This window comes from Oncorhynchus keta, chromosome 15 (assembly GCF_023373465.1).
Source record: "Oncorhynchus keta strain PuntledgeMale-10-30-2019 chromosome 15, Oket_V2, whole genome shotgun sequence".
Classification (NCBI taxonomy): Eukaryota; Metazoa; Chordata; class Actinopteri; order Salmoniformes; family Salmonidae; genus Oncorhynchus; species Oncorhynchus keta.
Window position 1 is genome coordinate 16,387,471 of NC_068435.1, and position 27,078 is coordinate 16,414,548.

At 44.9% G+C, this 27,078-nt stretch overlaps 1 protein-coding gene and 1 long non-coding RNA gene across 6 annotated transcripts in view; one reads left to right on the plus strand and one right to left on the minus strand.

Moving 5' to 3' along the window:
• LOC118372327 (calsyntenin-2) overlaps positions 1–27,078 on the minus strand; it is a 319,613-nt gene that overhangs the window by 11,059 nt on the left and 281,476 nt on the right. For all 3 annotated transcript variants that reach the window (XM_052463497.1, XM_052463496.1, XM_035758176.2), the window contains 3 exons: positions 17,150–17,312; positions 7,914–8,080; positions 7,457–7,605 (listed from right to left, as the gene is read on the minus strand). In XM_052463497.1, the coding sequence (XP_052319457.1) occupies positions 7,457–7,605; positions 7,914–8,080; positions 17,150–17,312 (479 nt within the window). The remainder of the gene's footprint in view (positions 1–7,456; positions 7,606–7,913; positions 8,081–17,149; positions 17,313–27,078) is intronic.
• Positions 1,401–3,998, plus strand: LOC127907614 (uncharacterized). 3 transcript variants are annotated; one of them, XR_008065153.1, is made up of 3 exons: positions 1,401–2,098; positions 2,560–2,763; positions 3,433–3,998. It is a non-coding gene; the product is annotated as an uncharacterized LOC127907614 (long non-coding RNA). The 3 variants fall into 3 exon arrangements; XR_008065151.1 differs by lacking the exon at positions 3,433–3,998 and adding an exon at positions 2,890–3,310; XR_008065152.1 differs by lacking the exons at positions 1,401–2,098; positions 3,433–3,998 and adding exons at positions 2,281–2,495; positions 2,890–3,310.

The window sequence follows — 27,078 nt, forward strand, 5'->3', positions numbered from 1 at the left end:
TGATGCAAAAAGTGCACCTTGTTTTCCTCAGGTCACGATTGTTCAGGGCAGTTTTTGTAGATAATTGGCCTACAGATAAGGAACAAGAGGGTAAGAGAGATTAGGGGAACATAATTGCCATTTGATACTGGAATCAGAATAAATTGCATTGTGTGGCACCATTAATGAGTGCTTTCACCCAAGAGGACACAGCCTAAATACTCTTTCTGGTCCTGGTAATGAATGACTTGGCACTTTTAATTTGAATTTCAGAGATCAGAGACAGTTACTGTAAAGACAGATTGTGATAGAGGCAACTGTGAAAGTGGACATCACATTGTTTTTGCAAGTGGTCTCTGTTGGCAACAAACTCTACAGCTTTTCAGAATATTTGGGAGTGAGTGATGTGCTTTTGAGACAGATGGCTCGAACACACACATTCACATTTGTATACTAATTATCACATTTTCTCTTCAACACAATTTAACACTTTCTCAGCCAACGGTTAACATGAAAACCGCAAACAAAGAAACATTTTAATGTTATATTTCTACATTCACTGTACCTACCTCCTACACACTTGTGCCTAGGGGTAAGGGCTTAGGGGCTAGGAGTTGTTTCTGGATTTGACATTCTCTCTGACACCTTTCACAGTTACTACTGTTTAAGTAGTCCTCAGATGAAGTTTCCCCTAGTCACTGATTTAAGATCAATTTTGCACTTATCCATACTGGATTACGACTTGGGGAGGGTAAGCTGAACCTAGATCTGGGATCTAGATTCTAAGGATATCCTACCCAGAGCGAAGAGAAGCCCTGCCACCCAGGCCGTCTGGGGGAAACAAGCTGGCTGTCGTCTAAGTTCATTACAGTTTGAGGGGGGCAGCGCAGTCTCTCAGGATTAATACAAACCCTGGCGCCTAAAGCCTCAAAATGATGCTTTTCAAGGGTCGGTGAAAAGTGCTCTTCACTAACTTACTTATTCATATATTTACTTTCCCACGCTAATTAAAAACAGTCTATTTGTTTATATGATAACAGTGCTTCTGGCTTTACTAGCTAAACTTACTGATTGGACTGCTTTCCCATGGTACTTGCACTAAGTCTAGGCCTAAATAAAGCATGTACTTAGATGCATTGTTCTCCTTAACTAAATAACAGACTGGCTTTGAATGGGATGTGTGTGTCTGTGTATTTACATGTATTGGAATAGGAAGAGTGTGTGTTGTGTGTGTCAAGTCAAAATCAAATCCAATATATTTGTCAAAGGCGCTGAATATAACAGGTGTAGACTTTACTGTGAAAGGCTTACTGATGAGCCCTTTCTCAACAATTCAGAGTTAAAAAGTGAGACAAATGATCAATAAGGAAATAGTAACACAAAATAACAATAACGTGGTTTATATACAAGGAGTACCGGAACAAAGTCAATGTGCAGAGGTACGAGGAGTTGAAGTAATAACGTGGTTTATATACAAGGAGTACCGGAACAAAGTCAATGTGCAGAGGTACGAGGAGTTGAAGTAATAACGTGGTTTATATACAAGGAGTACCGGAACAAAGTCAATGTGCAGAGGTACGAGGAGTTGAAGTAATAACGTGGTTTATATACAAGGAGTACCGGAACAAAGTCAATGTGCAGGGGTACGAGGAGTTGAAGTAATAACGTGGTTTATATACAAGGAGTACCGGAACAAAGTCAATGTGCAGGGGTACGAGGAGTTGAAGTAATAACGTGGTTTATATACAAGGAGTACCGGAACAAAGTCAATGTGCAGAGGTACGAGGAGTTGAAGTAATAACGTGGTTTATATACAAGGAGTACCGGAACAAAGTCAATGTGCAGGGGTACGAGGAGTTGAAGTAATAACGTGGTTTATATACAAGGAGTACCGGAACAAAGTCAATGTGCAGGGGTACGAGGAGTTGAAGTAATAACGTGGTTTATATACAAGGAGTACCGGAACAAAGTCAATGTGCAGGGGTACGAGGAGTTGAAGTAATAACGTGGTTTATATACAAGGAGTACCGGAACAAAGTCAATGTGCAGAGGTACGAGGAGTTGAAGTAATAACGTGGTTTATATACAAGGAGTACCGGAACAAAGTCAATGTGCAGAGGTACGAGGAGTTGAAGTAATAACGTGGTTTATATACAAGGAGTACCGAACAAAGTCAATGTGCAGAGGTACGAGGAGTTGAAGTAATAACGTGGTTTATATACAAGGAGTACCGGAACAAAGTCAATGTGCAGACAAGGAGTAATAACGTGGTTTATATACAAGGAGTACCGGAACAAAGTCAATGTGCAGAGGTACGAGGAGTTGAAGTAATAACGTGGTTTATATACAAGGAGTACCGGAACAAAGTCAATGTGCAGAGGTACGAGGAGTTGAAGTAATAACGTGGTTTATATACAAGGAGTACCGGAACAAAGTCAATGTGCAGAGGTACGAGGAGTTGAAGTAATAACGTGGTTTATATACAAGGAGTACCGGAACAAAGTCAATGTGCAGAGGTACGAGGAGTTGAAGTAATAACGTGGTTTATATACAATACCGGAACAAAGTCAATGTGCAGAGGTACGAGGAGTTGAAGTAATAACGTGGTTTATATACAAGGAGTACCGGAACAAAGTCAATGTGCAGAGGTACGAGGAGTTGAAGTAATAACGTGGTTTATATACAAGGAGTACCGGAACAAAGTCAATGTGCAGAGGTACGAGGAGTTGAAGTAATAACGTGGTTTATATACAAGGAGTACCGGAACAAAGTCAATGTGCAGAGGTACGAGGAGTTGAACGTGGTTTATATACAAGGAGTACAACAAAGTCAATGTGCAGGGGTACGAGGAGTTGAAGTAATAACGTGGTTTATATACAAGGAGTACCGGAACAAAGTCAATGTGCAGAGGTACGAGGAGTTGAAGTAATAACGTGGTTTATATACAAGGAGTACCGGAACAAAGTCAATGTGCAGGGGTACGAGGAGTTGAAGTAATAACGTGGTTTATATACAAGGAGTACCGGAACAAAGTCAATGTGCAGAGGTACGAGGAGTTGAAGTAATAACGTGGTTTATATACAAGGAGTACCGGAACAAAGTCAATGTGCAGAGGTACGAGGAGTTGAAGTAATAACGTGGTTTATATACAAGGAGTACCGGAACAAAGTCAATGTGCAGGGGTACGAGGAGTTGAAGTAATAACGTGGTTTATATACAAGGAGTACCGGAACAAAGTCAATGTGCAGGGGTACGAGGAGTTGAAGTAATAACGTGGTTTATATACAAGGAGTACCGGAACAAAGTCAATGTGCAGAGGTACGAGGAGTTGAAGTAATAACGTGGTTTATATACAAGAGTACCGGAACAAAGTCAATGTGCAGGGGTACGAGGAGTTGAAGTAATAACGTGGTTTATATACAAGGAGTACCGGAACAAAGTCAATGTGCAGAGGTACGAGGAGTTGAAGTAATAACGTGGTTTATATACAAGGAGTACCGGAACAAAGTCAATGTGCAGAGGTACGAGGAGTTGAAGTAATAACGTGGTTTATATACAAGGAGTACCGGAACAAAGTCAATGTGCAGGGGTACGAGGAGTTGAAGTAATAACGTGGTTTATATACAAGGAGTACCGGAACAAAGTCAATGTGCAGAGGTACGAGGAGTTGAAGTAATAACGTGGTTTATATACAAGGAGTACCGGAACAAAGTCAATGTGCAGAGGTACGAGGAGTTGAAGTAATAACGTGGTTTATATACAAGGAGTACCGGAACAAAGTCAATGTGCAGAGGTACGAGGAGTTGAAGTAATAACGTGGTTTATATACAAGGAGTACCGGAACAAAGTCAATGTGCAGAGGTACGAGGAGTTGAAGTAATAACGTGGTTTATATACAAGGAGTACCGGAACAAAGTCAATGTGCAGGGGTACGAGGAGTTGAAGTAATATGTACATGTAGGTAAGTGTAAAAGTGACTAGGCAATCAGGATAGATAATAAACAGAGTGTGTGTGTGTGTGTGTGTGTGTGTGTGTGTGTGTGTGTGTGTGTGTGTGTGTGTGTGTGTGTGTGTGTGTGTGTGTGTGTGTGTGTGTGTGTGTGTGTGTGTGTGTGTGTGTGTGTGTGTGTGGAGAGAGTCAGGTGTGTGTGTGGAGAGAGTCAGGTGAGTGTGCATAGAGGCAGCCAGTGCAGAGTCAGGGCCAAAATACCCCAGGGTCAATGCACACCAGTATTTCTACTTGCACATCCTCATCTGCACATATATCACTCCAGTGTAAATTGCTAAATTGTAATTACATCGCTACTATTGGCCTATTTATTGCCTTACCTCCTTACTTCATTTGCACATACTGCATACAGATTTTTCTATTGTTTCTATTGAGTGTATGTTTGTTTATGTGTAACTCTGTGTTGTTGTTTTTGTCGCACTGCTTTGCTTTATCTTGGCCAGGTCGCAGTTTGTATATGAGAACTTGATCTCAACTGGCCTACCTGGTTAAATAAAGGTTAAACAAATCAATTATTTAAAAAAATGTATGTATGTGTATGTGTATATCTGATTAGTTGATCTCCATAAAAAACTGGCTTTGAATAGGAAGTGCATGTGTGTGTGTGCCTGCGTGCGTGCACCTGCAATCGTGTGTGTAGATTTATCCGATAAGCAAAATTGGCTGTAACTCCACAAACAATTACCCTGAACAACATCAGTAAAATATTTGTGGGGTGTAGCACAGTCTCCATACTAAACTAGGGCCTGTCATGCCAAATAGTGTCCCTCGGCCAAATTGTGTCCTCTCTGCGTCACAATGGGATCCGGACCTCACTAAATAAATGCCATTTGACCAGAAACACTACTAAGGGGTTGCTTCCCAAACAACACCCTGTTGCCTACATATACCCTATGAGCCCTGATCACAAGTAGTGCACCATGTAGAGTATAGGGTGCAGTTTGAGACATAGCCAGGGACATATTTCTGCTGAGTAGGAGGAGCCGTCTCTCTCTATACAAGGCAGCGGTCTGAGTTCTGAGTTCGAATAATCCTATTACAGCTCCTGTGACAGGAGTCCACTATCCACCACAATCGTGGTTTGGCCGACCCCGACCTCACTGTTTAACTGTGAACAGGTGTAGACACGTATACAGGGGGCACACACACACACATACTACACTCACACACATACTACACTCACACACATACTACACACACACACACACACACACACACACACACACACACACACACACACACACACACACACACACACACACACACACACACACACACACACACACACACACACACACACTCACACACATACTACACTCACACACAGACAGACTCACACACATACTACACTCACACAAACACACACACACATACTACACTCACACACATACACACACCTTTTTGACTTTTCTCCCAATCCTTTCTCAGCCCTGTTCTTATTTGGGCCTGTTTCATTCCTTATATCACACTATTTCTTTCTCTCCACTCATCCACTCTCACTTCCTGTCTTGTTTTGGGCCTGCATTTGTTTACCAATACATTTCATTTACTCCTATAAGACTGCACAAGTCTCTCTCTCTCTTCTCTTCTCTCTCCTGTTAGATAATGGCATAAACACATGAGCTGTTACATATACATGCAAAACATTGCAATCATTGAAGCATTGAAAGCATTGAAATCCAATAACTTTCTTGAAATGGTGACTAGAGGAGGGGGAGAGAAAGACAGAGGGATAAGGGAATAGAGGGAGACAGAAAGAGAGACAGAAAACGAGCCCGCCAGTCACCCACCCACCCAGCCAATCAGCCAGTCAGCCACCCAATCAGCCAGCCAGTCACCCACCCACCTAGCCAGTCACCCACCCACCCAGCCAGTCAGCCAACCAATCAGCCAGCCAGTCTTAACAGAGCTATATTTGTCTAATGTTCAACTTTCCCTCTCTGAGTGCTCTCTGGCATGAGAAACCCTGACATAGCAGATTGCCTTCATGGGCCTCATTCATATCCTCATCATCAGCTGACGAGGTGTTGGCCCCTGAGCCACAGCTCCATGGCAACCACGGCGCAACGGCATCCCAGCGGCCCTCTCAGCCGTGGCGTGGTGGGTTGGAATGGTGTGGTTACTGAGCGGAGATGTAAAGAGAGGGACATGCCTCTCCCCTCTAACACTCCTGATTAGCACATCAGACACAGAGAGACCACAGGCCGCGCCAGACAACAGACCCACACACAACCTGGAACGTACGCATGTACACACTAACCTTGAGAATGCGCCACAAACTTGGATACACACTGACCCGGGGACACACAGCGAGCAAAGGCAGAGACTCGGATGTACACACACCCCCACACCCACACCACACACTGACCCGAGGACATGCCTTTGAAGGACTTCACTTTCACACAGTATTTTCTCTTACTCTCCCACCATCAAAACACTTCCCCCTCTCTTTCCCCAGAGAACCACATTTCTTTACCTCTGCTGTATTTGTTTGTGTGAAATACACAAATGAAAGCTTGATAAACACATTCTGTGAAGGGATACAAGTCTTTCTGTGTGCTTGGTGTGAATCATGTTTGTGTGTCTGTGCGCTCAAGCACCTATGTCTGCGCTTGTAAACTGTGTGTGAGAGAGCAAGGAAAAGAGGTTGAGGAATGTTGAGCATGTGTGTGGGAGACAGATTACAGTGTGTGTCTGTGTGTGGGAGACAGATTACAGTGTGTGTCTGTGTGTGGGAGACAGATTATAGTGTGTGTCTATGTGTGGGAGACAGATTATAGTGTGTGTCTGTGTGTGGGAGACAGATTACAGTGTGTGTCTGTGTGTGGGAGACAGATTACAGTGTGTGTCTGTGTGTGGGAGACAGATTACAGTGTGTGTCTGTGTGTGGGAGACAGATTACAGTGTGTGTCTGTGTGTGGGAGACAGATTACAGTGTGTGTCTGTGTGTGGGAGACAGATTACAGTGTGTGTCTGTGTGTGGGAGACAGATTACAGTGTGTGTCTGTGTGTGGGAGACAGATTACAGTGTGTGTCTGTGTGTGGGAGACAGATTACAGTGTGTGTCTGTGTGTGGGAGACAGATTACAGTGTGTGTCTGTGTGTGGGAGACAGATTACAGTGTGTGTATGTGTGGGAGACAGATTACAGTGTGTGTCTGTGTGTGGGAGACAGATTACAGTGTGTGTCTGTGTGTGGGAGACAGATTACAGTGTGTGTCTGTGTGTGGGAGACAGATTACAGTGTGTGTATGTGTGGGAGACAGATTACAGTGTGTGTCTGTGTGTGGGAGACAGATTACAGTGTGTGTCTGTGTGGGAGACAGATTACAGTGTGTGTCTGTGTGTGGGAGACAGATTACAGTGTGTGTATGTGTGTGGGAGACAGATTACAGTGTGTGTATGTGTGTGGGAGACAGATTACAGTGTGTGTGCGTACACATACACATCTATAGGGTTCCATACTCACTGTACGGTGGTGGTGATGTGTAGCTGTCTGAGGCCTGCTGTGGGGAATTGGCGTGAGTTGATGTAGGAGACCTTGGCCATGGCTGTGTTGACACTCTCCAGGTCCTCTCCCTCCATCACCAGCACCGACTGGGCTGGGTTGAAGTGGAACTGCACACACAGAAGAACACATGAATCAACACATCGATACTAGAGGTGAAGTTAATTTACTGTGATGTCTTGAACCTCTCGATTTGTACCGGTTCTACATGGTTCGCCTTAAAAATAAATACTTGACCAAAGAGTATAATCATATTTATCAGATTGATGGTGATTTTTCAGATCTCCTAACAGTACTGTTTGTAGAACACAGATGTTATGACTTATAAGGGTAAGGTGTGTTTGTAGACTTATGTCTGTTTATATGTGTTTGTATGTGTGTGTGTGTGTGTGCACCAGCGTGTCTGCAGAGCTGTCACCTTGATGTCCTTGCCCAGGCTCTCCAGTGAGTGGATATCCAGTCCTTCCTTACAGGCCTGTAGACAGGAGATGACTTTCTGGGTCTCGATCCTCCCTGGCCGGATGGTCAGCCCAGAAAGACTGCCCCGGAAGAACTGGGTGAACCGTGGGGTGGACACCTCACCACCTAGGGAGGAGAAGAGGAAGGGTGGGAGCTCAAGGTTTGTTCAGTTCAAAGCTGCATCTCAAAACGGCTTCCGAGGAGATCATGTCCTCTCCTTCATCCGTTCTGATCTGAAACTACAGAGCAGGTGAAAGCAATATTGTGCCTGCCTCTATTATAATATAAGAATATGATTTGGTAATTCTTTATCATACAGTCCTTTACGCTTTATTTACTCGGTCTAAGTTAGAAATGACACTTTAAGAAAAGAGATGAACCTACATAACTAACCTTTCAACAAGACTAACCTTTACAAATAAAGGTTTCAATAAAGGCTAACAGAGGGTGACCTTTGTTACCACATTTCCTAACCATCAGGTAAATACCAAGCCAAACAGTACTGTAAAATAAAGCCGATAGCGTGACTACGGAAATGCCAGCCAGTTTAGTTTGCCAGCTCCCATCTGCTCTCCCCACTTCTTTTTTGAAGCGACTGTCAAAACAACAAAATAAAAACATGTCCAATGTGAGGTAGATTTGGGCTCAGAGCGTCAGGGACATGAGACCTGTGAAACGCTGCCGTTGTCTTATTCAGACGAGTGTGTGCGAGTCTCCTCTTTGATCCACTGGCAGATGGAACTGGCAGTTCGCTAGTCGCTATAGTAACGTGCTAACGGCCCCAGAGCCAGGTTTCGCCCCCTGCATCGGCTCCAGACTTATTGCTTCAGATTTTTTTATTTATTATGACGCTATCAATTAACTGTTGTGGCACCGAAGGACCGATTGAGGGAGCATATTTTGGGTCATTTCAGTATCGTCCTACCAAAAGAGGATCATTTGAACACGTTCAGTGTGTAGGCCTCAGTGCTGATAGCATATGCCATTTCTGCACATCTGGCTGTATAGTATTTACACCTGCAGTGAGAAAGATAGCAATTAAGTTTAAATCAACAGTTTGACTTAGCTGTATTAGGAAAAGAGAGTAGGTTCAAGATTATGGTTAAGAAGAGGTAGGATATGACAGTTGGCCTAAGGACAACCAAAGTTTCTCTGCACTATACTTCCCTAGTAGAGACGTATAGTAATTACATGGCATACATTGCTTGTCTACTCTGCTGAAGAGCACCATTCAAAGCAATCTCCATAAACGCTTCCCCAACGAAAATGGGTTAAAAAAAAATCAAATAAACTCTGTCACTCTAGTCTCAAGTCACAAATCTCGTTTTGATTTGGGGGAGCTAAAATGATGTCTGGGGCCTTTCGTTCCGTGTGTCTCTTCATTACGTTGTTGATTGTGTGCAGGGTGGTGGGTACTTAGAAAGGCAATCCTGTTCACTAATGGTCTGCAAAGTTATCAGTTGCGGCTTAGTGAAGCTTAAAGCAGCTTCACTGGGTTGTAATAGCCAAAGAACTTGTCTTCCATTCAGACTGTCTTAATCCCTTCTGCAGGGCTTTCTCACACAATCACAGATTCATGGAAAGAGAGAGGAAACAGGAGAAAAAAGAGAAAATTGCAATCAGGAGCCAGATTAAAATAAATTCAAATGACACGGAAATGCCCTTGACGTTGGACCTCGATGCCTCGAGTAGGGCTCATGTGATTTAGCATTAACCACCTCACGGACCTGCTCCCCCCAGCAAACACATTTAAATCATAATTATTTTGAATCATAAAAGCTATGGTAAGTAGTGCTTCTTCGTTCAAATGGGATCATTAGCCCCCTCTTTTCAAGCAGCTGGAATTGACAGGCTATGTTTCCTGTTCGATATCTCCAAGCTTGAGCCTCTTTGATTTGAAAAAGAATGACTCAATGTTAGAGGTTGTTTCGTGAGCCAATGCTAACTAGCGTTAGTGCAATGACTGGAAGTCTATGGTAACTAGGTCCACCGAGAGTCGTCTGTTTTTTTTGACCAATTTGACCAAACGTGTATTTTTCCATTTATAGACACATCCTATGTGTTAATCAAATCAACTGTATTCACTGAGCTTGTGTGATGCTTTAAGCACATTGTTTCATGATAAAATTAAGACACACAAATGACTAGAGGGAGTCTGACCGCAATTGATTTGATTGTGCCGGGCCGGGCTGAGAATTGTTGCCTGATGTCTCCTCCCTGCTGCAGTGACCACCACAGAATTTCAACAGTGTTTATCGCGCTGTCCGTGTTGCTGAAGCTGCAACGTAATTACAGCCATTTCTAACTGAAAAGTTCTGTTACCGAAATCCCCCATTTGTTTAGGAAAAACATGACATTTTCCCTCAACCTTTGCTCTCTTTATGTAACACATGTACGCATCGCACGCACATGACCAATAGAGCCTGACCTATAGCATATCATAATCACATCAATAAATAAGTTATGACCAACTCTGAACACGTGATAGCAAAATGGATGCAGAGGATGTGACAAATAAACTTGAAACAGGGGAATGTTTGTTTACTGTTTGCTCAGGAGGTAAAGAGGTAGTCGATTTGTGGAATACATTTTACTCGTTGTGACAAAATACTGGAGATCAAGAAAAAGAAGGTAAGAAGCTCTGCGTGCATATTATGTTTGACAAACAGTTACTGTTAGATTACAATATAATTATTCTGACCGTTTGGAACAATGCGAACATTAAAAAAATTATAAGCATACCAGAGAGTCTGTTGTAACGTTTAATTTTTTTAATTTTTGGAAAAGCAAAGACTATAAACAGTCACATTCGTGAATGCAATTTCCGAAACAGAACAGTTTATTTATTGTTTACTCTAATTATTCAAAGGTTGCATTGTTTTTTTTTTTTTTTGAATTTGACCTTTTTTCTCCCCAATTTCGTGGTATCCAATTGTTTTAGTAGCTACTATCTTGTCTCATCGCTACAACTCCCGTACGGGCTCGGGAGAGACGAAGGTTGAAAGTCATGCGTCCTCCAATACGCAGCGCATCCAACCCAGAAGCCAGCCGCACCAATGTGTCGGAGGAAACACCGTGCACCTGGCAACTATGGTTAGCGCGCACTGCGCCCGGCCCGCCACAGCAGTCGCTGGTGCGCGATGAGACAAGGATATCCCTACCGGCCAAACTTTCCCTAACCCGGACGACGCTAGGCCAATTGTGCGTCGCCTCACGGACCTCCCGGTTGCGGCCGGTTACGACAGAGCCTGGGCGCAAACCCAGAGTCTGGCACAGCTGGCGCTGCAGTATAGCGCCCTTAACCACTGCGCCACCCGGGAGGCCATTGTTATTTTATTTTAAATAAAATGCTTGCTTGCATTTGAAATTATGATTGACTTGTATGCTCTGTAATGACATTAATGAATGAATGATTGAAATCAAATCAAACTTTATTTGTCACGAGCCGAAAACAACAAGTGTAGACTTTACCGTGAAATGCTTACTTACAAGCTCTTAACCAACAGTGCAGTTCAAGAAGAGTTAAGAAAATATTTACCAAGTAGACTAAAATAAAAAATTAGAAGAAAAAGTAACACAATAAGAATAACAATAACGAGGATATACACAGGGGGCACCGGTACCGAGTCAGTGTGTGGGGGTTACAGGTTAGTTGAGGTAATTTGTACATGTAGGTGGGGGAGAAGTGAATATGCATAGATAATAAACATCGAGTAATAGCAGTGTACAAAAGGGAGGGGGGGTCAATGTAAATTGTCCGGTGGTGATTTTATTAATTGTTCAGCAGTCTTATGGCTTGGTGGTAGAAGCTGTTGAAGAGCCTTTTGGTCCTAGACTTGGCGCTCTGTGCGGTAGCAGAGCAGTCTATAACTTGGGTGACTGGAGTCTCTGACAATTTTATGGGCTTATCTCCGACACTGCCTAATATATACAGTACCTTGCGAAAGTATTCGGCCCCCTTGAACTTTGCGACCTTTTGCCACATTTCAGGCTTCAAACATAAAGATATAAAACTGTATTTGTTTGTGAAGAATCAACAACAAGTGGGACACAATCATGAAGTGGAACGACATTTATTGGATATTTCAAACTTTTTTAACAAATCAAAAACTGAAAAATTGGGCGTGCAAAATTATTCAGCCGCTTTACTTTCAGTGCAGCAAACTCTCTCCAGAAGTTCAGTGAGGATCTCTGAATGATCCAATGTTAACCTAAATGACTAATGATGATAAATACAATCCACCTGTGTGTAATCAATCTCCGTATAAATGCACCTGCACTGTGATAGTCTCAGAGGTCCGTTAAAAGCGCAGAGAGCATCATGAAGAACAAGGAACACACCAGGCAGGTCCGAGATACTGTTGTGAAGAAGTTTAAAGCCGGATTTGGATACAAAAAGATTTCCCAAGCTTTAAACATCCCAAGGAGCACTGTGCAAGCGATAATATTGAAATGGAAGGAGTATCAGACCACTGCAAATCTACCAAGACCTGGCCGTCCCTCTAAACTTTCAGCTCATACAAGGAGAAGATCAGAGATGCAGCCAAGAGGCCCATGATCACTTTGGATGAACTGCAGAGATCTACAGCTGAGGTGGGAGACTCTGTCCATAGGACAACAATCAGTCGTATATTGCACAAATCTGGCCTTTATGGAAGAGTGGCAAGAAGAAAGCCATTTCTTAAAGATATCCATAAAAAGTTTTGCTTAAAGTTTGCCACAAGCCACCTGGGAGACACACCAAACGTGTGGAAGAAGGTGCTCTGGTCAGATGAAACCAAAATTGAACTTTTTGGCAACAATGCAAAACGTTATGTTTGGCGTAAAAGCAACACAGCTCATCACCCTGAACACACCATCCCCACTGTCAAACATGGTGGTGGCAGCATCATGGTTTGGGCCTGCTTTTCTTCAGCAGGGACAGGGAAGATGGTTAAAATTGATGGGAAGATGGATGGAGCCAAATACAGGACCATTCTGGAAGAAAACCTGATGGAGTCTGCAAAAGACCTGAGACTGGGACGGAGATTTGTCTTCCAACAAGACAATGACCCAAAACATAAAGCAAAGTCTACAATGGAATGGTTCAAAAATAAACATATCCAGGTGTTAGAATGGCCAAGTCAAAGTTCAGACCTGAATCCAATCGAGAATCTGTGGAAAGAACTGAAAACTGCTGTTCACAAATGCTCTCCATCCAACCTCACTGAGCTCGAGCTGTTTTGCAAGGAGGAATGGGAAAACATTTCAGTCTCTCTATGTGCAAAACTGATAGAGACATACCCCAAGCGACTTACAGCTGTAATCGCAGCAAAAGGTGGCGTTACAAAGTATTAACTTAAGGGGGCTGAATAATTTTGCACGCCCAATTTTTCAGTTTTTGATTTGTTAAAAAAGTTTGAAATATCCAATAAATGTCGTTCCACTTCATGATTGTGTCCCACTTGTTGATTCTTCTAAAAAAAATACAGTTTTATATCTTTATGTTTGAAGCCTGAAATGTGGCAAAAGGTCACAAAGTTCAAGGGGGCCGAATACTTTCGCAAGGCACTGTAGATCCTGGATGGCAGGAAGCTTGGCCCCAGTGATGTCCTGGGACATTCGCACTACCCTCTGTAGCGCCTTACAGTCAGATGCCGAGCAGTTGCCATACCAGGCGGTGATGCAACTGGTCAGGATGCTCTCGATGGTGCAGCTGTATAACCTCTTGAGGATCTGGGGATGCCACATTTTTCAGTCTCCTGAGGGGGAAAAAGTTTTGTCTTCATGACACTCTTGGTATGTTTGGACCATGATAGTTCGTTGGTGATGTGGACACCAAGGAACTGTCTGTCTGTAAGATATCAGTTTGTCCTCTGACAAATCAACTGTAACTTTCGGTGTTCCTCAAGGCTCCATTTTAGGACCACTATTGTTTTCACTATATATTTTACCTCTTGGTGATGTCATTCGGAAACATAATGTTAACTGTCACTGCTATGCAGACGACACACAGCTGTACATTTCGATAAAACATGGTGAAGCCCCAAAATTGCCCTCCCTGGAAGCCTCTGTTTCAAACATAAGGAAGTGGATGGCGGCAAAATTTTCTACTTTTAAACTTGGACAAAACATAGATGCTAGTTCTAGATCCCAAGAAAGAAAGAGATATTCTGTTGAATCTGACAATTAATCTTGATGGTTGTACAGTTGATCTTGATGGTTGTACACTCAAATAAAATTGTGAAGGACCTCTGCGTTACTCTCGACCCTGATCTCTCTTTTGACGAACATATCAATACTATATCAAGGAAAAGTTTTTTTCCATCTACGTAACATTGCAAAAATCAAAAAGTTTCTGTTAAAAAATAATACATAAAAATGTATCCATGCTTTTGTCACGTCTAGGTTAGACTACTGCAATGCTCTACTTTCTGGCTACCCGGGTAAAGCACTAAATAAACTTCAGTTAGTGCTAAACACCGCTGCTAGAATCTTGACTAGAACCAAAACATTTGATCATATTACTCCAGTGCTAGCCTTTCTACACTGGCTTCCTGTTAAGGCAAGGGCTGATTTCAAGGTTTTACTGCTAACCTATCTTTCCGATTTGGTCCTGCCGTACATACCTACACGTACACTATGGTCACAAGACGCAGGCCTCCTTATTGTCCCTAGAATTTAAAGTAAACAGCTGGAGGCAGGGCTTTCTCCTATAGAGCTCCATTTTTTGGAATGGTCTGCCTACCCATGTCTACCCTGCCTACCCTCGTCTCTTCAGTAGGTCCTATGGTTGAGTGTAGTCTGGCCCAGGAGTGTGAAGGTGTACAGAAAGGCACTGGAGCATCGAACCGCCCTTGCTGTCTCTGCCTGGCCGGTTGCCCTCTCTACACTGGGATTCTTTGCCTCTAACCCCATTACAGGGGCTGAGTCAATGGTTTACTGGTGCTCTTCCATGCCATCCCTAGGAGGGGTGCATCACTTGAGTGGGTTGAGTCACTGACGTGATCTTCCTGTCCGGGTTGGCGCCCCCCCTTGGGTTGTGTTGTGGGGGAGATCTTTGTGGGCTATACTCGGCCTTGTCTCAGGATGGTAAGTTGGTGGTTGAAGATATCCTTCTAGTGGTGTGGGGGTTGTGCTTTGGCAAAGTGGGTGGGTATCCTGCCTGTTTGGCTCTTTCTAGGGGTATCGTCGGACGGGGCAACAGTGTCTCCCAACCCCTCCTGTCTCAGCCTTCAGTATTTATGCTGCAATAGTTTATGTGTAGGGGGGCTAGTGTCAGTCTGTTATATCTGGAGTATTTCTCCCGTCTTATCCGGTGCCCTGTGTGAATTTAAGTATGCTCTCTCTAATTCTTTCTTTCTGTTTCTCAGACCAAGGCCATTCCTCAGGACTACCTGGCCTGATGACTCCTTGCAGTCCCCAGTCCACCTGGTCGTGCTGCTGCTCCAGTTTCAACTGTTCTGCATGCGGCTATGGAACTCTGACCTGTTCACCTGACGTGGTACCTGTACCAGACCTGCTGTTTTCAACTCTCTAGAGACAGCAGGAGAGGTAGAAATACTCTGAATAATCGGCTATGAAAAGCCAATTGACATTTACTCTTGAGGTGCTGACCTGTTGCACCCTCTACAACCACTGCGATTATTATTATTTGACCCTGTTGGTCATCTATGAACATTTGAACATCTTGGCCATGTTCTGTTATAATCTCCACCCGGCACAGCCAGAATAGGACTGGCTACCCCTCATAGCCTTGCTTCCTCTCTAGGTTTCTACCTAGGTTCTGGCCTTTCTAGGGAGTTTCTGTACAGCACTTTGTGACATCAGCTGATGTAAGAAGGGCTTTATAAATACATTTGATTGATTGAACTTGAAACTCTTGACCCGCTCCTCTAAAGCCCCGTCGATGTTAATGGGGCCTGTTCAGCCTGCCTTTTTCTGTAGTCTGTAGAAATATAGGCCTAAGTAAGTTATGTTATTAAGACTTAACAGGATGCCTACAGCTTGATGGTGGTTATACAAGGCTGTTATATTAAGCTCACAAATGATAATAACATTACTTATTATTATAATGATGATCATAATAATAATAGTAATAATTACAATAAGAAGGAGATAGGAGATTATTATACATTTTATTTTTCAGACAATTTGGAACCGAGTAAACAACACTAAATAAATTATAAGTAATAACAAAGAGGCTGTTCTAACAAAAACATTGTAAAGCCTTTATTACAGCATTGCCAAGATTAAAAACTGTTTATCCGACATGTTGTGGTTACGTGAGGCTTGGTGCTCACAGAATCAGTAGGCTATCGAACAGAAGCAGGATCTGTCCTATTTCTGTAGATATACAGAATATAGATGATTTATAAAGCCAGGCATATTTAACAGTTAGGCTATTGATTATAGGCCTAATTGAGTTGGGGTTTCCTCTCTCCTCATTCATCTTAGACAATTAATTCAAGGGCTGTTTCCTCGTTTCCTACCTCCGCTGCTGCCTCCGCCACATTGTTCTCATCACCAATATGGTGGTTCATTATTATGCACATAGCAACATGGTCTAGGAAAAGGCGCCAATTCAACAGTGCTGCGGACAATGACCACTATCCAACGTGGGAAAAAGCGCTGTTCTTACCATAATATAACCATATACTGTACAATTAAAGTAGCACATGTCTTAGCGTGATGGTCTGTGCCATCCTCATGGCCTCCACAATGGATCAGTCCACTCAGACAGGCGCGAATCAGACAGGTGTCTTGTACACCCTGAACAATTTTTGCCACTGCCCGACTCATGAAATCTCGGTTGACCAACAGCCTATCGACCAGTCAACTAAATGGGGTCATCCCTAATGGTAACAGCTAGCATGCGCTAATGCTAGTTAGTAACCGAGATAAAGCTAGTTAGCAACTTCCTTCAAACTGCACGAAGACACCCCAATGGTAATGCTCAGGGAAATGGCTGAAACATGATATGAAACATACATAGGGCCCTTTTCAATCAAACCCAATATGCAGGGGTTTCTGGGATATTGAAAACCGCTGCATTCTTTGTGTGCTCTGTGATAGAATGTCTGAATCCAAGAGAAACTCCCTCCCCTCCCTTTATTTTACGGTACAAAATATTGTTATTCTGGTATGGTGTCCATATTAGGACAGCCTCAAGGAGTTGGAATGAACACAGGACAGTATATAAGAGTCTATAATGACCTTGCCAGCAGGCACCCACTGTCAGCTGGGTGTCGATTGATGAGGGATGGATGGGCCAATCGTCTGTCACCAGGTAGGGTTCGTAGGTCACGCCATCCACAAAGAGCGTCACGGCAGGAAACTCCACGTTGATCACGTAGTAGTGCCACTCCTTATCACAGATCTGTAAGACATAGGGACATGATGTTAGCATTGAGTTAAACCCACCAAGGAGTTGTGTAGATCTAGTTGGTATTTAAGCACATTGATAATCACCTTCCCACATACTCATACTGTAACAAACAAACCCTTGTGGATGATATTTCTTAAATTAACTATTTATTTATGGTTATCATAAAGCCCAAACCCAACAATGTATGTTTGGAAGTCTCCCTCCCAATCTCAGTAATGAAACACACATTAAACTTAATTCAGATTCATCCCGCTTCTCTCTTGTTAATTTGTTCTCAGGATAATTAATGAAGTTTAACTGTAAGGAGTCGCTCATTAAGGGGACATGGATTTACGAGCGCTGAGTCAGGGGACCATCACACAACTTTTTCATTAAGCCCAAAACACTAACTTATTCCAAAACCTCCCTGGGGGAAGAACCAAAGCCTGTCAAATCCAGCCCAGCAGTGTCAAGCACCAGCCAATCGAAAGGAAATTGACCCAGCTCAGCTCTTATAATAATAGTGTTATGTTCCCCCCCTGGCAAGTGTCTAGTGTTGAGATACTTCCAGGGAGAAGTTGGCCCCACGCTCTGATCTTAAATCAGCTTCAAACTCCCCAACTGTGAGTTGTAACTATCAGGGGGTACACTGCGAAACTGACCTTGGATTAGACGTTTGAGGGGCAATTGCGGCGTACATGGTTGAGATCTATTGTGGAGGGAGATAGCTGTCAAATAGTAGTACTGCAGCACTGTGGATGATTGGATAGAATCCCCCACGCACAGAGCTAGAATCAGCTTTCAACTCCCAATTCAATTCCAAACTGGCTTTAGATCAGAAGTTGAGGGAAACTTCATTCTATTAAATCAACTATATGGAGGGAGATAACTGTCAAACAGTGTGTTTGTAGATGTCTCCAGAGTGCTCTGAAGGGTTTATCATTCAAGTAATGCAATCTCATGCTGCTGATTTACCAGTGAGCCTTGAACAACCTCTCTAGTCGGCGCACAAGGCAGTCAGGCATGGCTAACTCCTTCCCTGATGCCTCGCACACCCAGGAAGCCTTTCATGCTCACAAACATGAGGCATCATTTAAAATGTTGTTTTCTTTAATCAGTGTGAGTAAGACTGCATTAGGTCGCTCGCTGTCGGTAAATACGCGGCCCACGCTGTGGTAAACACTGATACGCGGCCCACGCAGTGGTAAACACTGATACGCGGCCCACGCAGTGGTAAACACTGATACGCGGCCCACGCAGCGGTAAACACTGATACGCGGCCCACGCAGTGGTAAACACTGATACGCGGCCCACGCTGTGGTAAACACTGATACGCGGCCCACGCAGCGGTAAACACTGATACGCGGCCCACGCAGTGGTAAACACTGATACGCGGCCCACGCTGCGGTAAACACTGATACGCGGCCCACGCTGTGGTAAACACTGATACGCGGCCCACGCAGTGGTAAACACTGATACGCGGCCCACGCTGTGGTAAACACTGATACGCGGCCCACGCTGTGGTAAACACTGATACGCGGCCCACGCTGTGGTAAACACTGATACGCGGCCCACGCTGTGGTAAACACTGATACGCGGCCCACGCTGTGGTAAACACTGATACGCGGCCCACGCTGTGGTAAACACTGATACACGGCCCACGCAGTGGTAAACACTGATATGCGGTTCATGCAGGCATAGATGTGAATATATATATATACTGTATATACCTATACAAAGGCACTTGTAGTCACCCACACATAAACATTCACATCCCTATGTGTGCATGGACGCATGCAGGCACACACACACACAGGTGTCGCTGTCACGCTGTGGAGAGTAAAATGAGACCTCCTGTAACTGACTGATGTCTCCTGGGAACAACCACTCTCAGTAGCTTCTCTCCCTTCTCTCTGACTATTCTCTCCAGGGAGATACTACGCCACTCTTCACGGCACAGACCATCCTCTGATCCCCCTCTCTGGGTTCTACCGTCTCTGTACCGGCCTTTGAATGCCTCTCTATGGGACAGGTTGACTAACTAAGCATTTTGCACCAGGTGAAACATTTTCCAGTCATAAAACACCAAACAGAAAGCTAAAGCAAAATCATGTAACAGTATTCATTTAAAATGCTCCTTGAAATGTCTTAACCATCCTCTTTGCCCTTACTGTTTACTTTTTGTTCTGGTCTCTATGGTTAATATCATCTGGGAAACACAGGTGTACATTTTTTCACCTGGAGAAAAACAGCAAATCTGTCCCTATGTGTCACAGTGATCTCAGAGAGGCTGGATTACATGTACTGATGGTGGTGGTTGTTATTTGAATGACTATGAGCATGTTGAATTACAGATCATACTTTTGATAACTCTATAAGCTTAAATGTCGTGTAAGTTAGACTTATGTCCACAAATGTGCCTATCATATGACACTTGAAGTTTACATACACCTTAGACAAATACATTTAAACTTAGTTTTTCACAATTTCTGACATTTAATCCTAGTAAAAATGTCCTGTCTTTGTCACGGTTCATGAATCCACTGCCTCTCTCTCTCTCTCGTGTTTGTGTGGGCGTGGTTCCCAATCTCGGCCTGATTGTCTGCGCCAGCTGGAACCACTTATCTTCCCTTTATATGTTCTGTAACCAGTGTTTCTTGTTGTCAGATCGTTGTTACTTCCCTGAGGTTGTGTCGTGTGTCTGTGCTCTTCTCTCGCCGCCCTTGTGTGGATTATCTGCTGTGCTCCTTCCTACCCATCCGGACACACTCCCTGGATTTCTCAGCACGCTATCATTGGAAGATGCGCCCTAGTCCCTGGGTCGGATTCCTTCTGAGTACAGTCTGTCTGTCCTGTTGCTGTTGTAAACTGTATTCATTAAACCATCGTTGCTTGCATCTTGCATCCGCCTCTGTGTTGTCACAGAACGATCTGACCAAACCATGGATGCAGCGAGTTCAACGAGTCTGACCGAATTCATTTCCCGCAGTATCACGAGAATGGATCAACAAGAGGAGAACATCTCCAGCACAGATCGGGCAGTACAAGCCCTTGCGACGCAGATATCCCAGCTGATCCAACACTTACAACATCTGAGGGGTTCCGCTGCGCCACCTACACCGGCAGTTCAACCCGCCCCGCCAGAGCCGGATTCCCAGCTAGAGCCACGGCTACCGACACCAGAGGGTTATTCAGGTGATCCTGACTATTGCAGAGCCTTTCTTACGAGATGTTCCATGCATTTCTCGTTGCAGCCACGGACCTTCAACCGTGAACAGTCTAAGGTAGCATTTATTCTCACACTGCTATCAGGCAAAGCGGCTCTTTGGGGAACGGCGGTGTGGGCGAACCAGGACCCATGCTGCACCTCTTTCCAGACACTCTCCGAGGAGATGAGAAGGGTCTTCGATCGGGCCGTGGCGGGTAGGGAGGCGGCCAGACTACTCGCTGACCTTCGCCAAGGAGACCGTTCAGTATCGGAATACTCCATCAATTCCGCACTCTGGCCGCAGAGTGTCAGTGGAACGAGGAGGCGCAGTGGGACATGTTCCTGCATGGGCTGGAGGACCGGATCCAGAAGGAGATTTATGTTCTGGACCTTCCCAGGAGTTTAAATGGACTAGTGGAACTAGCCTTGAGGGTCGACGCTCGTCTGAGTCGTATTGGCCGCCGAGCATGCCCTAACAGACCGTATAACGACACGGAGGGCGGGCATGCCAGCGGCGGGAACACGGCCAGTTCAGCCTCCGCTCACGAACCCATGCAGCTGGGGAGAGCTCGCCTCTCCCGGGAAGAGAGGGAGAGGCGGAGATCCCAAGGACTCTGTCTCTACTGTGGTAGAGCGGGCCACTTTATCCACTCCTGCCCGGTAAAAGATCAGGCCCGGTAGTAAACATGAGGCTACTATCGGGTGGTGTCACCACAGAGAAGACCTCATCATCTACTCTCCTCCCGGTAAGACTAAGATGGGCCACCCACACGCACGACACCCAAGCCTTACTGGACTCAGGAGCAGAGGGTAATTTCATGGACTTCAAGCTCGCTCACAAACTCCAGATTCCTATCACCTCACTCACGCACAAGATATCCGTCAACGCTCTCAATGGTCAAGAACTCCCCAACATTTCTCACACCACTGAACCTATCACACTCATCACTTCTGGCAATCACACTGAGACACTATCATTTCTACTCATGGACTCACCCCTTGCACCATTAGTTCTCGGCCACCCTTGGCTCACCCAACACAACCCCAGAGTTGACTGGGGTCATAATTCTATATCCATGTGGAGTAACAAGTGTCTTGAGTCCTGTTTAGTGTCTGCCTGTTCGTCTGTGTCTGATTCTGTGTTTCTAGAGGAGGCAGTGGATTTGTCTAACGTGCCCGTTGAATACCTCGACCTGAAGGAGGTGTTCAGTAAGTCCCGTGCTGCTTCTCTTCCTCCGCATCGTCCCTATGACTGTGCAATAGAATTATTGCCAGGTGAGTCTCCGCCTAAAGGCAAGTTATATTCACTCTCTGTTCCTGAGAGGGAGGCTATGGAGAGATACATCTCTGATTCTCTGGCATCTGGATTCATTCGTCCTTCCTCTTCTCCAGCGGGGCGGGGTTCTTCTTTGTGGGAAAGAAGGACGGATCTCTGCGTCCTTGCGTTGATTACCGTGGGTTGAATAACATCACAGTGAAGAATACCTATCCCTTACCGTTGATGTCCTCAGCTTTTGAAAGGTTACAGGGAGCATCCGTGTTCACTAAGTTGGATTTACGTAATGCATATCATTTGGTTCGCATAAGGGGGGACGAATGGAAGACCGCGTTTAACACCCCCAGAGGGCACTTTGAATATTTGGTCATGCCTTTTGGGCTATCCAACTCCCCAGCGGTTTTCCAGGCACTCGTCAATGACGTGCTGAGAGACATGATTGATCAGTTCATATATGTTTACCTGGATGACATACTGATTTTTCTTCTTCTCTCCAGGAACACGTTCAGCACGTCAGACGAGTGCTTCAGAGGTTGTTGGAGAATGGACTTTTGTCAAGACGGAGAAATGCATTTTCATGCACAATCCGTTCCATTCCTAGGTTACATCGTCTCGACTGAAGGTATTCGCATGGATCCTGACAAGGTTAAGGCTGTGGTGGATTGGCCAAGCCCAGATTCCCGTAAGGCCCTACAGAGGTTTCTGGGATTCGCCAATTTCTACCGGCGTTTCGTTCGCAACTTTAGTCAGATAGTCGCTCCTCTTACCGCCTTAACCTCCCCAGAGTGCCGTTCAGGTGGTCCGATACAGCCGAGGCTGCATTCGCCAAACTCAAGAGCCGCTTTGTTTCGGCTCCCATCCTCATAGCTCCCGATCCCTCGCGTCAGTTCGTAGTAGAGGTGGACGCTTCAGAGGTGGGGGTAGGTGCGGTACTTTCCCAACGTTCCTCTTCTGACGACAAGATGCACCCTTGTGCGTTCCTTTCCCATCGGTTATCACCTGCGGAACGCAACTACGACATTGGCAACAGAGAGTTGTTGGCAGTGAAGTTAGCACTGGAGGAGTGGCGCCATTGGTTAGAGGGTTCGGGGTACCTTTTATAGTTTGGACCGATCACAAGAATTTGGAATATATCAGAACCGCCAAGCGACTCAACTCCAGACAGGCGCGGTGGGCACTCTTTTCGGACGTTTTGACTTCTCTCTCTCGTATCGCCCGGGTTCCAAGAATGTCAAACCCGATTCCCTTTCTCGCATTTTTGACCATTCCGAACGCCCATCCACTCCCGAGTGCATCCTACCCGGGACCCTAGTGGTATCCACACTCACATGGGAGGTTGAATCGAGGGTCAAAACGGCCTTAGAAGGGGTAACGCCTCCGCCCGGTTGCCCGCCTAATCGGTTGTTTGTGCCGGAGGGTGTCGGTCCGATGTTATTCGGTGGGGGCATTGCTCCAACGTTCATCCAGGAGTCAGCCGCACTAGCTTTTGGTTAAGCAACGCTTTTGGTGGCCACTGATGGCTCGTGACATTCACAGTTTTGTCTTGGCTTGCTCGGTTTGTGCCACTGGGAAGACTTATAATCGACCCCCAGATGGGTTACTCCAACCGCTGTCGGTCCCTTCGAGACCCTGGTCCCACATCGCGCTAGATTTTGTTACCGGCCTCCCGCCCTCCCAGGGCAAGACGGTGGTGTTGACCGTGGTGGACCGGTTCTCGAAGGCGGCTCATTTTATTCCCTTGCCTAAATTACCATCTGCCAAGGAGACAGCGGTAGCTGTCGTGGATCACGTCTTTCGCTTACATGGCCTGCCGATGGACGTAGTTTCTGACAGGGGCCCCAATTTGTGTCCAAGTTTTGGCAAGAGTTTTGTAGGTTACTGGGAGCGAGTGTCAGCCTGTCTTCAGGGTTTCATCCCCAGAGCAACGGTCAAACGGAGAGGGCCAACCAAGATTTGGAGAGAGTGTTGCGATGTTTGGTTTCTAAGAATCCCTCTTCCTGGAGTCAACAACTCTCTATGGTTGAGTACGCTCACAATTCGTTGCCAGTGGCAGCTACGGGTCTCTCTCCGTTTGAGTGTAGTTTAGGTTACCAGCCACCTATCTTTCCCAGTACAGAGTCCGAGGTCACTGTTCCTTCCGCTCACGCTTTCATCCAGAGGTGCCGTCACGCATGGAGCAGAGCCCGTGAGACTCTTCTCCGGGTGGGGGCGCGCATCAAGGCTAAGGCCGATCGCCACCGGTCGAAGCCTCCGGTATACGTCGTTGGCCAAAGAGTGTGGCTTTCTACTAAGAACATTCCACTCCGATCCGTTTCGAACAAACTTGCCCCCAAATTTATCGGCCCGTTCAAAGTCACCAGGATCATTAGTCCGGTGGCGGTCCGGCTCAAGCTTCCTCCGGCGTATAGGAGAATTCATCCTACCTTTCATGTGTCTAAAATAAAACCTGTGTTTCAGGCACGCATTAACCCGCCGGTCCCGGTTCCCCCGCCGCCACGACTTGTTGATGGGGAACCCACCTTTTCTGTCAATTGTATTTTGGACTCTAGAAGGAGGGGACGCGGATTCCAGTACCTGGTGGACTGGGAGGGTTACGGCCCGGAGGAGAGAAGTTGGGTACCTGCTAGGGACATTCTGGATCACTCCCTTATCGATGATTTCAATCGACAGGTAAATTCGCCTGGGAACGCCAAGAGGCGTTCCTAGGGGGGGGGGTATTGTCACGGTTCATGAATCCACTGCCTCTCTCTCTCTCTCTCTCTCTCTCTCTCTCTCTCTCTCTCTCTCTCTCTCTCGTGTTTGTGTGGGCGTGGTTCCCAATCTCGGCCTGATTGTCTGCGCCAGCTGGAACCACTTATCTTCCCTTTATATGTTCTGTAACCAGTGTTTCTTGTTGTCAGATCGTTGTTACTTCCCTGAGGTTGTGTCGTGTGTCTGTGCTCTTCTCTCGCCGCCCTTGTGTGGATTATCTGCTGTGCTCCTTCCTACCCATCCGGACACACTCCCCTGGATTTCTCAGCACGCTATCATTGGAAGATGCGCCCTAGTCCCTGGGTCGGATTCCTTCTGAGTACAGTCTGTCTGTCCTGTTGCTGTTGTAAACTGTATTCATTAAACCATCGTTGCTTGCATCTTGCATCCGCCTCTGTGTTGTCACAGTCTTAGGTCAGTTAGGATCACCACCTTATTTGAAGAATGTGAAATGTCAGAATAATAATAGAGTGAATGATTTATTTCAGCTTTTATTTCTTTCATCACATTCCCAGTGGGTCCGAAGTTTACATACATTCAATTAGGATTTGGTAGCATTGCCTTTAAATTGTTTAACTTGGGTTAAACGTGTCGGGTAGCCTTCCACAAGCTTCCCACAATAAGTTGGGTAAATTTTGGCCCATTCCTATTGACAGAGCTGGTGTAACTGAGTCAGGTTTGTAGGCCTTTTTGCTCGCACACGCCTTTTCTGTTCTGCCCACACATTTTCTATAGGAGAATAGAAAGGTCAGGGCTTTGCAGAGGTGGGACCAAGTCATTGTTTTACAAGTTACAAGTCTTAGCACTCAAGTCCTGAGTCAAGTCCCAAGTCAAGACAGGCAAGTCCGAGTCAAGACTGTGAAGTATCAAGTCAAGTCTCAAGTCCTAAACTTTGAGTTTGTGTTCTTCACCAAATGTAATACCATTTCATATTTTTAATAAGAGTAATAGTTAGTATATTACATTTACGCAAATCATGAATGCTTTTAAAAATATCTATCTATTTATTACTTTCCAAATAAACTGTATATTTCCATGGAAATACATGGGTAGCCATGAGAACGCTTGGGCAGGTTATCAAGTCAGGCCGAGTCAAAAGGCTCAAGTCCAAGTCGTCATGAGGCATTGGTGTTAAAGTCAAAGTCGAGTTGCAAGTCATCATATTTGTAACTTGATTCTGACTCGAGTCCAAGTCATGTGACTCGAGTCCACACCTCTGGGGATTTGTGATGGCCACTCCAATAACTTGACTTTGTTGTCCTTAAGCCATTTTGCCACAACTTTGGAAGTATGCTTGGGGTCATTGTCCATTTGGAAGACCCATTTGCGACCAAGCTTTAACTTCCTGACTTGAGACATGTCTTGAGATTTTGAGTTATTTCAGTATATCCACATCATTTTCCTTCCTCATGTTGCCATCTATTTTGTGAAGTGCACCCGTCCCTCCTGCAGCAAAGCACCCCCACGACATGATGCTGCCACCCCCATGCTTCACGGTTGGGATGGTTTTCTTCAGCTTCCAAGCCGCCCCCTTTTTCCTCCAAACATAACGATGGTCATTATGGCCAAACAGTTCTATTTTTGTTTCATCAGACCAGAGGACATTTCTCCAAAAAGTATGATCTTTGTCCCCATGTGCAGTTGCAAACCATAGTCTGGCTTTTTTTATGGCAGTTTTGGAGCAGTGACTTCTTCCTTGCCGGGCGGCCTTTCAGGTTTGTCGATATAGGACTCGTTTTACTGTGGATATAGATACTTTTGTACCTGTTTCCTCCAGCATCTTCACAAGGTCCTTTGCTGTTGTTCTGGTATTGATTTGCACTTTTCGCACCAAAGTATGTTAATCTCTAGGAGACAGAACACGTCTCCTTCCTGAGCGGTATGACGGCAGCGTGGTCACATGGTTTTTATACTTGCGTACTATTGTTTGTACAGATGAACGTGGTACCTTCTGGCGTTTGGAAATTGCTCCCAAGGATGAACCAGACTTATGGAGGTCTACAATATTTCTGATTTATTTTTATTTTCCCATGATGTCAAGCAGAGGCACTGAGTTTGAAGGTAGGCCTTGAAATACATCCACAGGTACACCTTTGATTGACAAATTATGTCAATTAGCCTATCAGAAGCTTCTAAAGCAATGACATAATTTTCTGGAATTTTCCAAGCTGTTTAAAGGCACAGTCAACTTCGTGTATGTAAACTTCTGACCCACTGGAATTGTGATACAGTGAGTGATATAAGTGAAATAATCTGTCTGTAAACAATTACTTGTGTCATGCACAAAGTAGATGTCCTAACCAACTTGCCAAAACTATAGTTTGTAAACAAGAAATGTGTGGAGTGGTTGAAAAATGAGTTTTAATGACTACAACCTAAGTCTATGTAAACTTCCGACTTCAACTGTAAATAGTTTATTATTGGTGAATGCCATAATGTAGTTATTTTCTAGATACTCCTCCTTATTAGCTGAAATCATATTTTTTCAAAGCCATTTTAGCTGTGGCGCTAGCCATTTGGTCCGAACCTAGCATTGAATCATG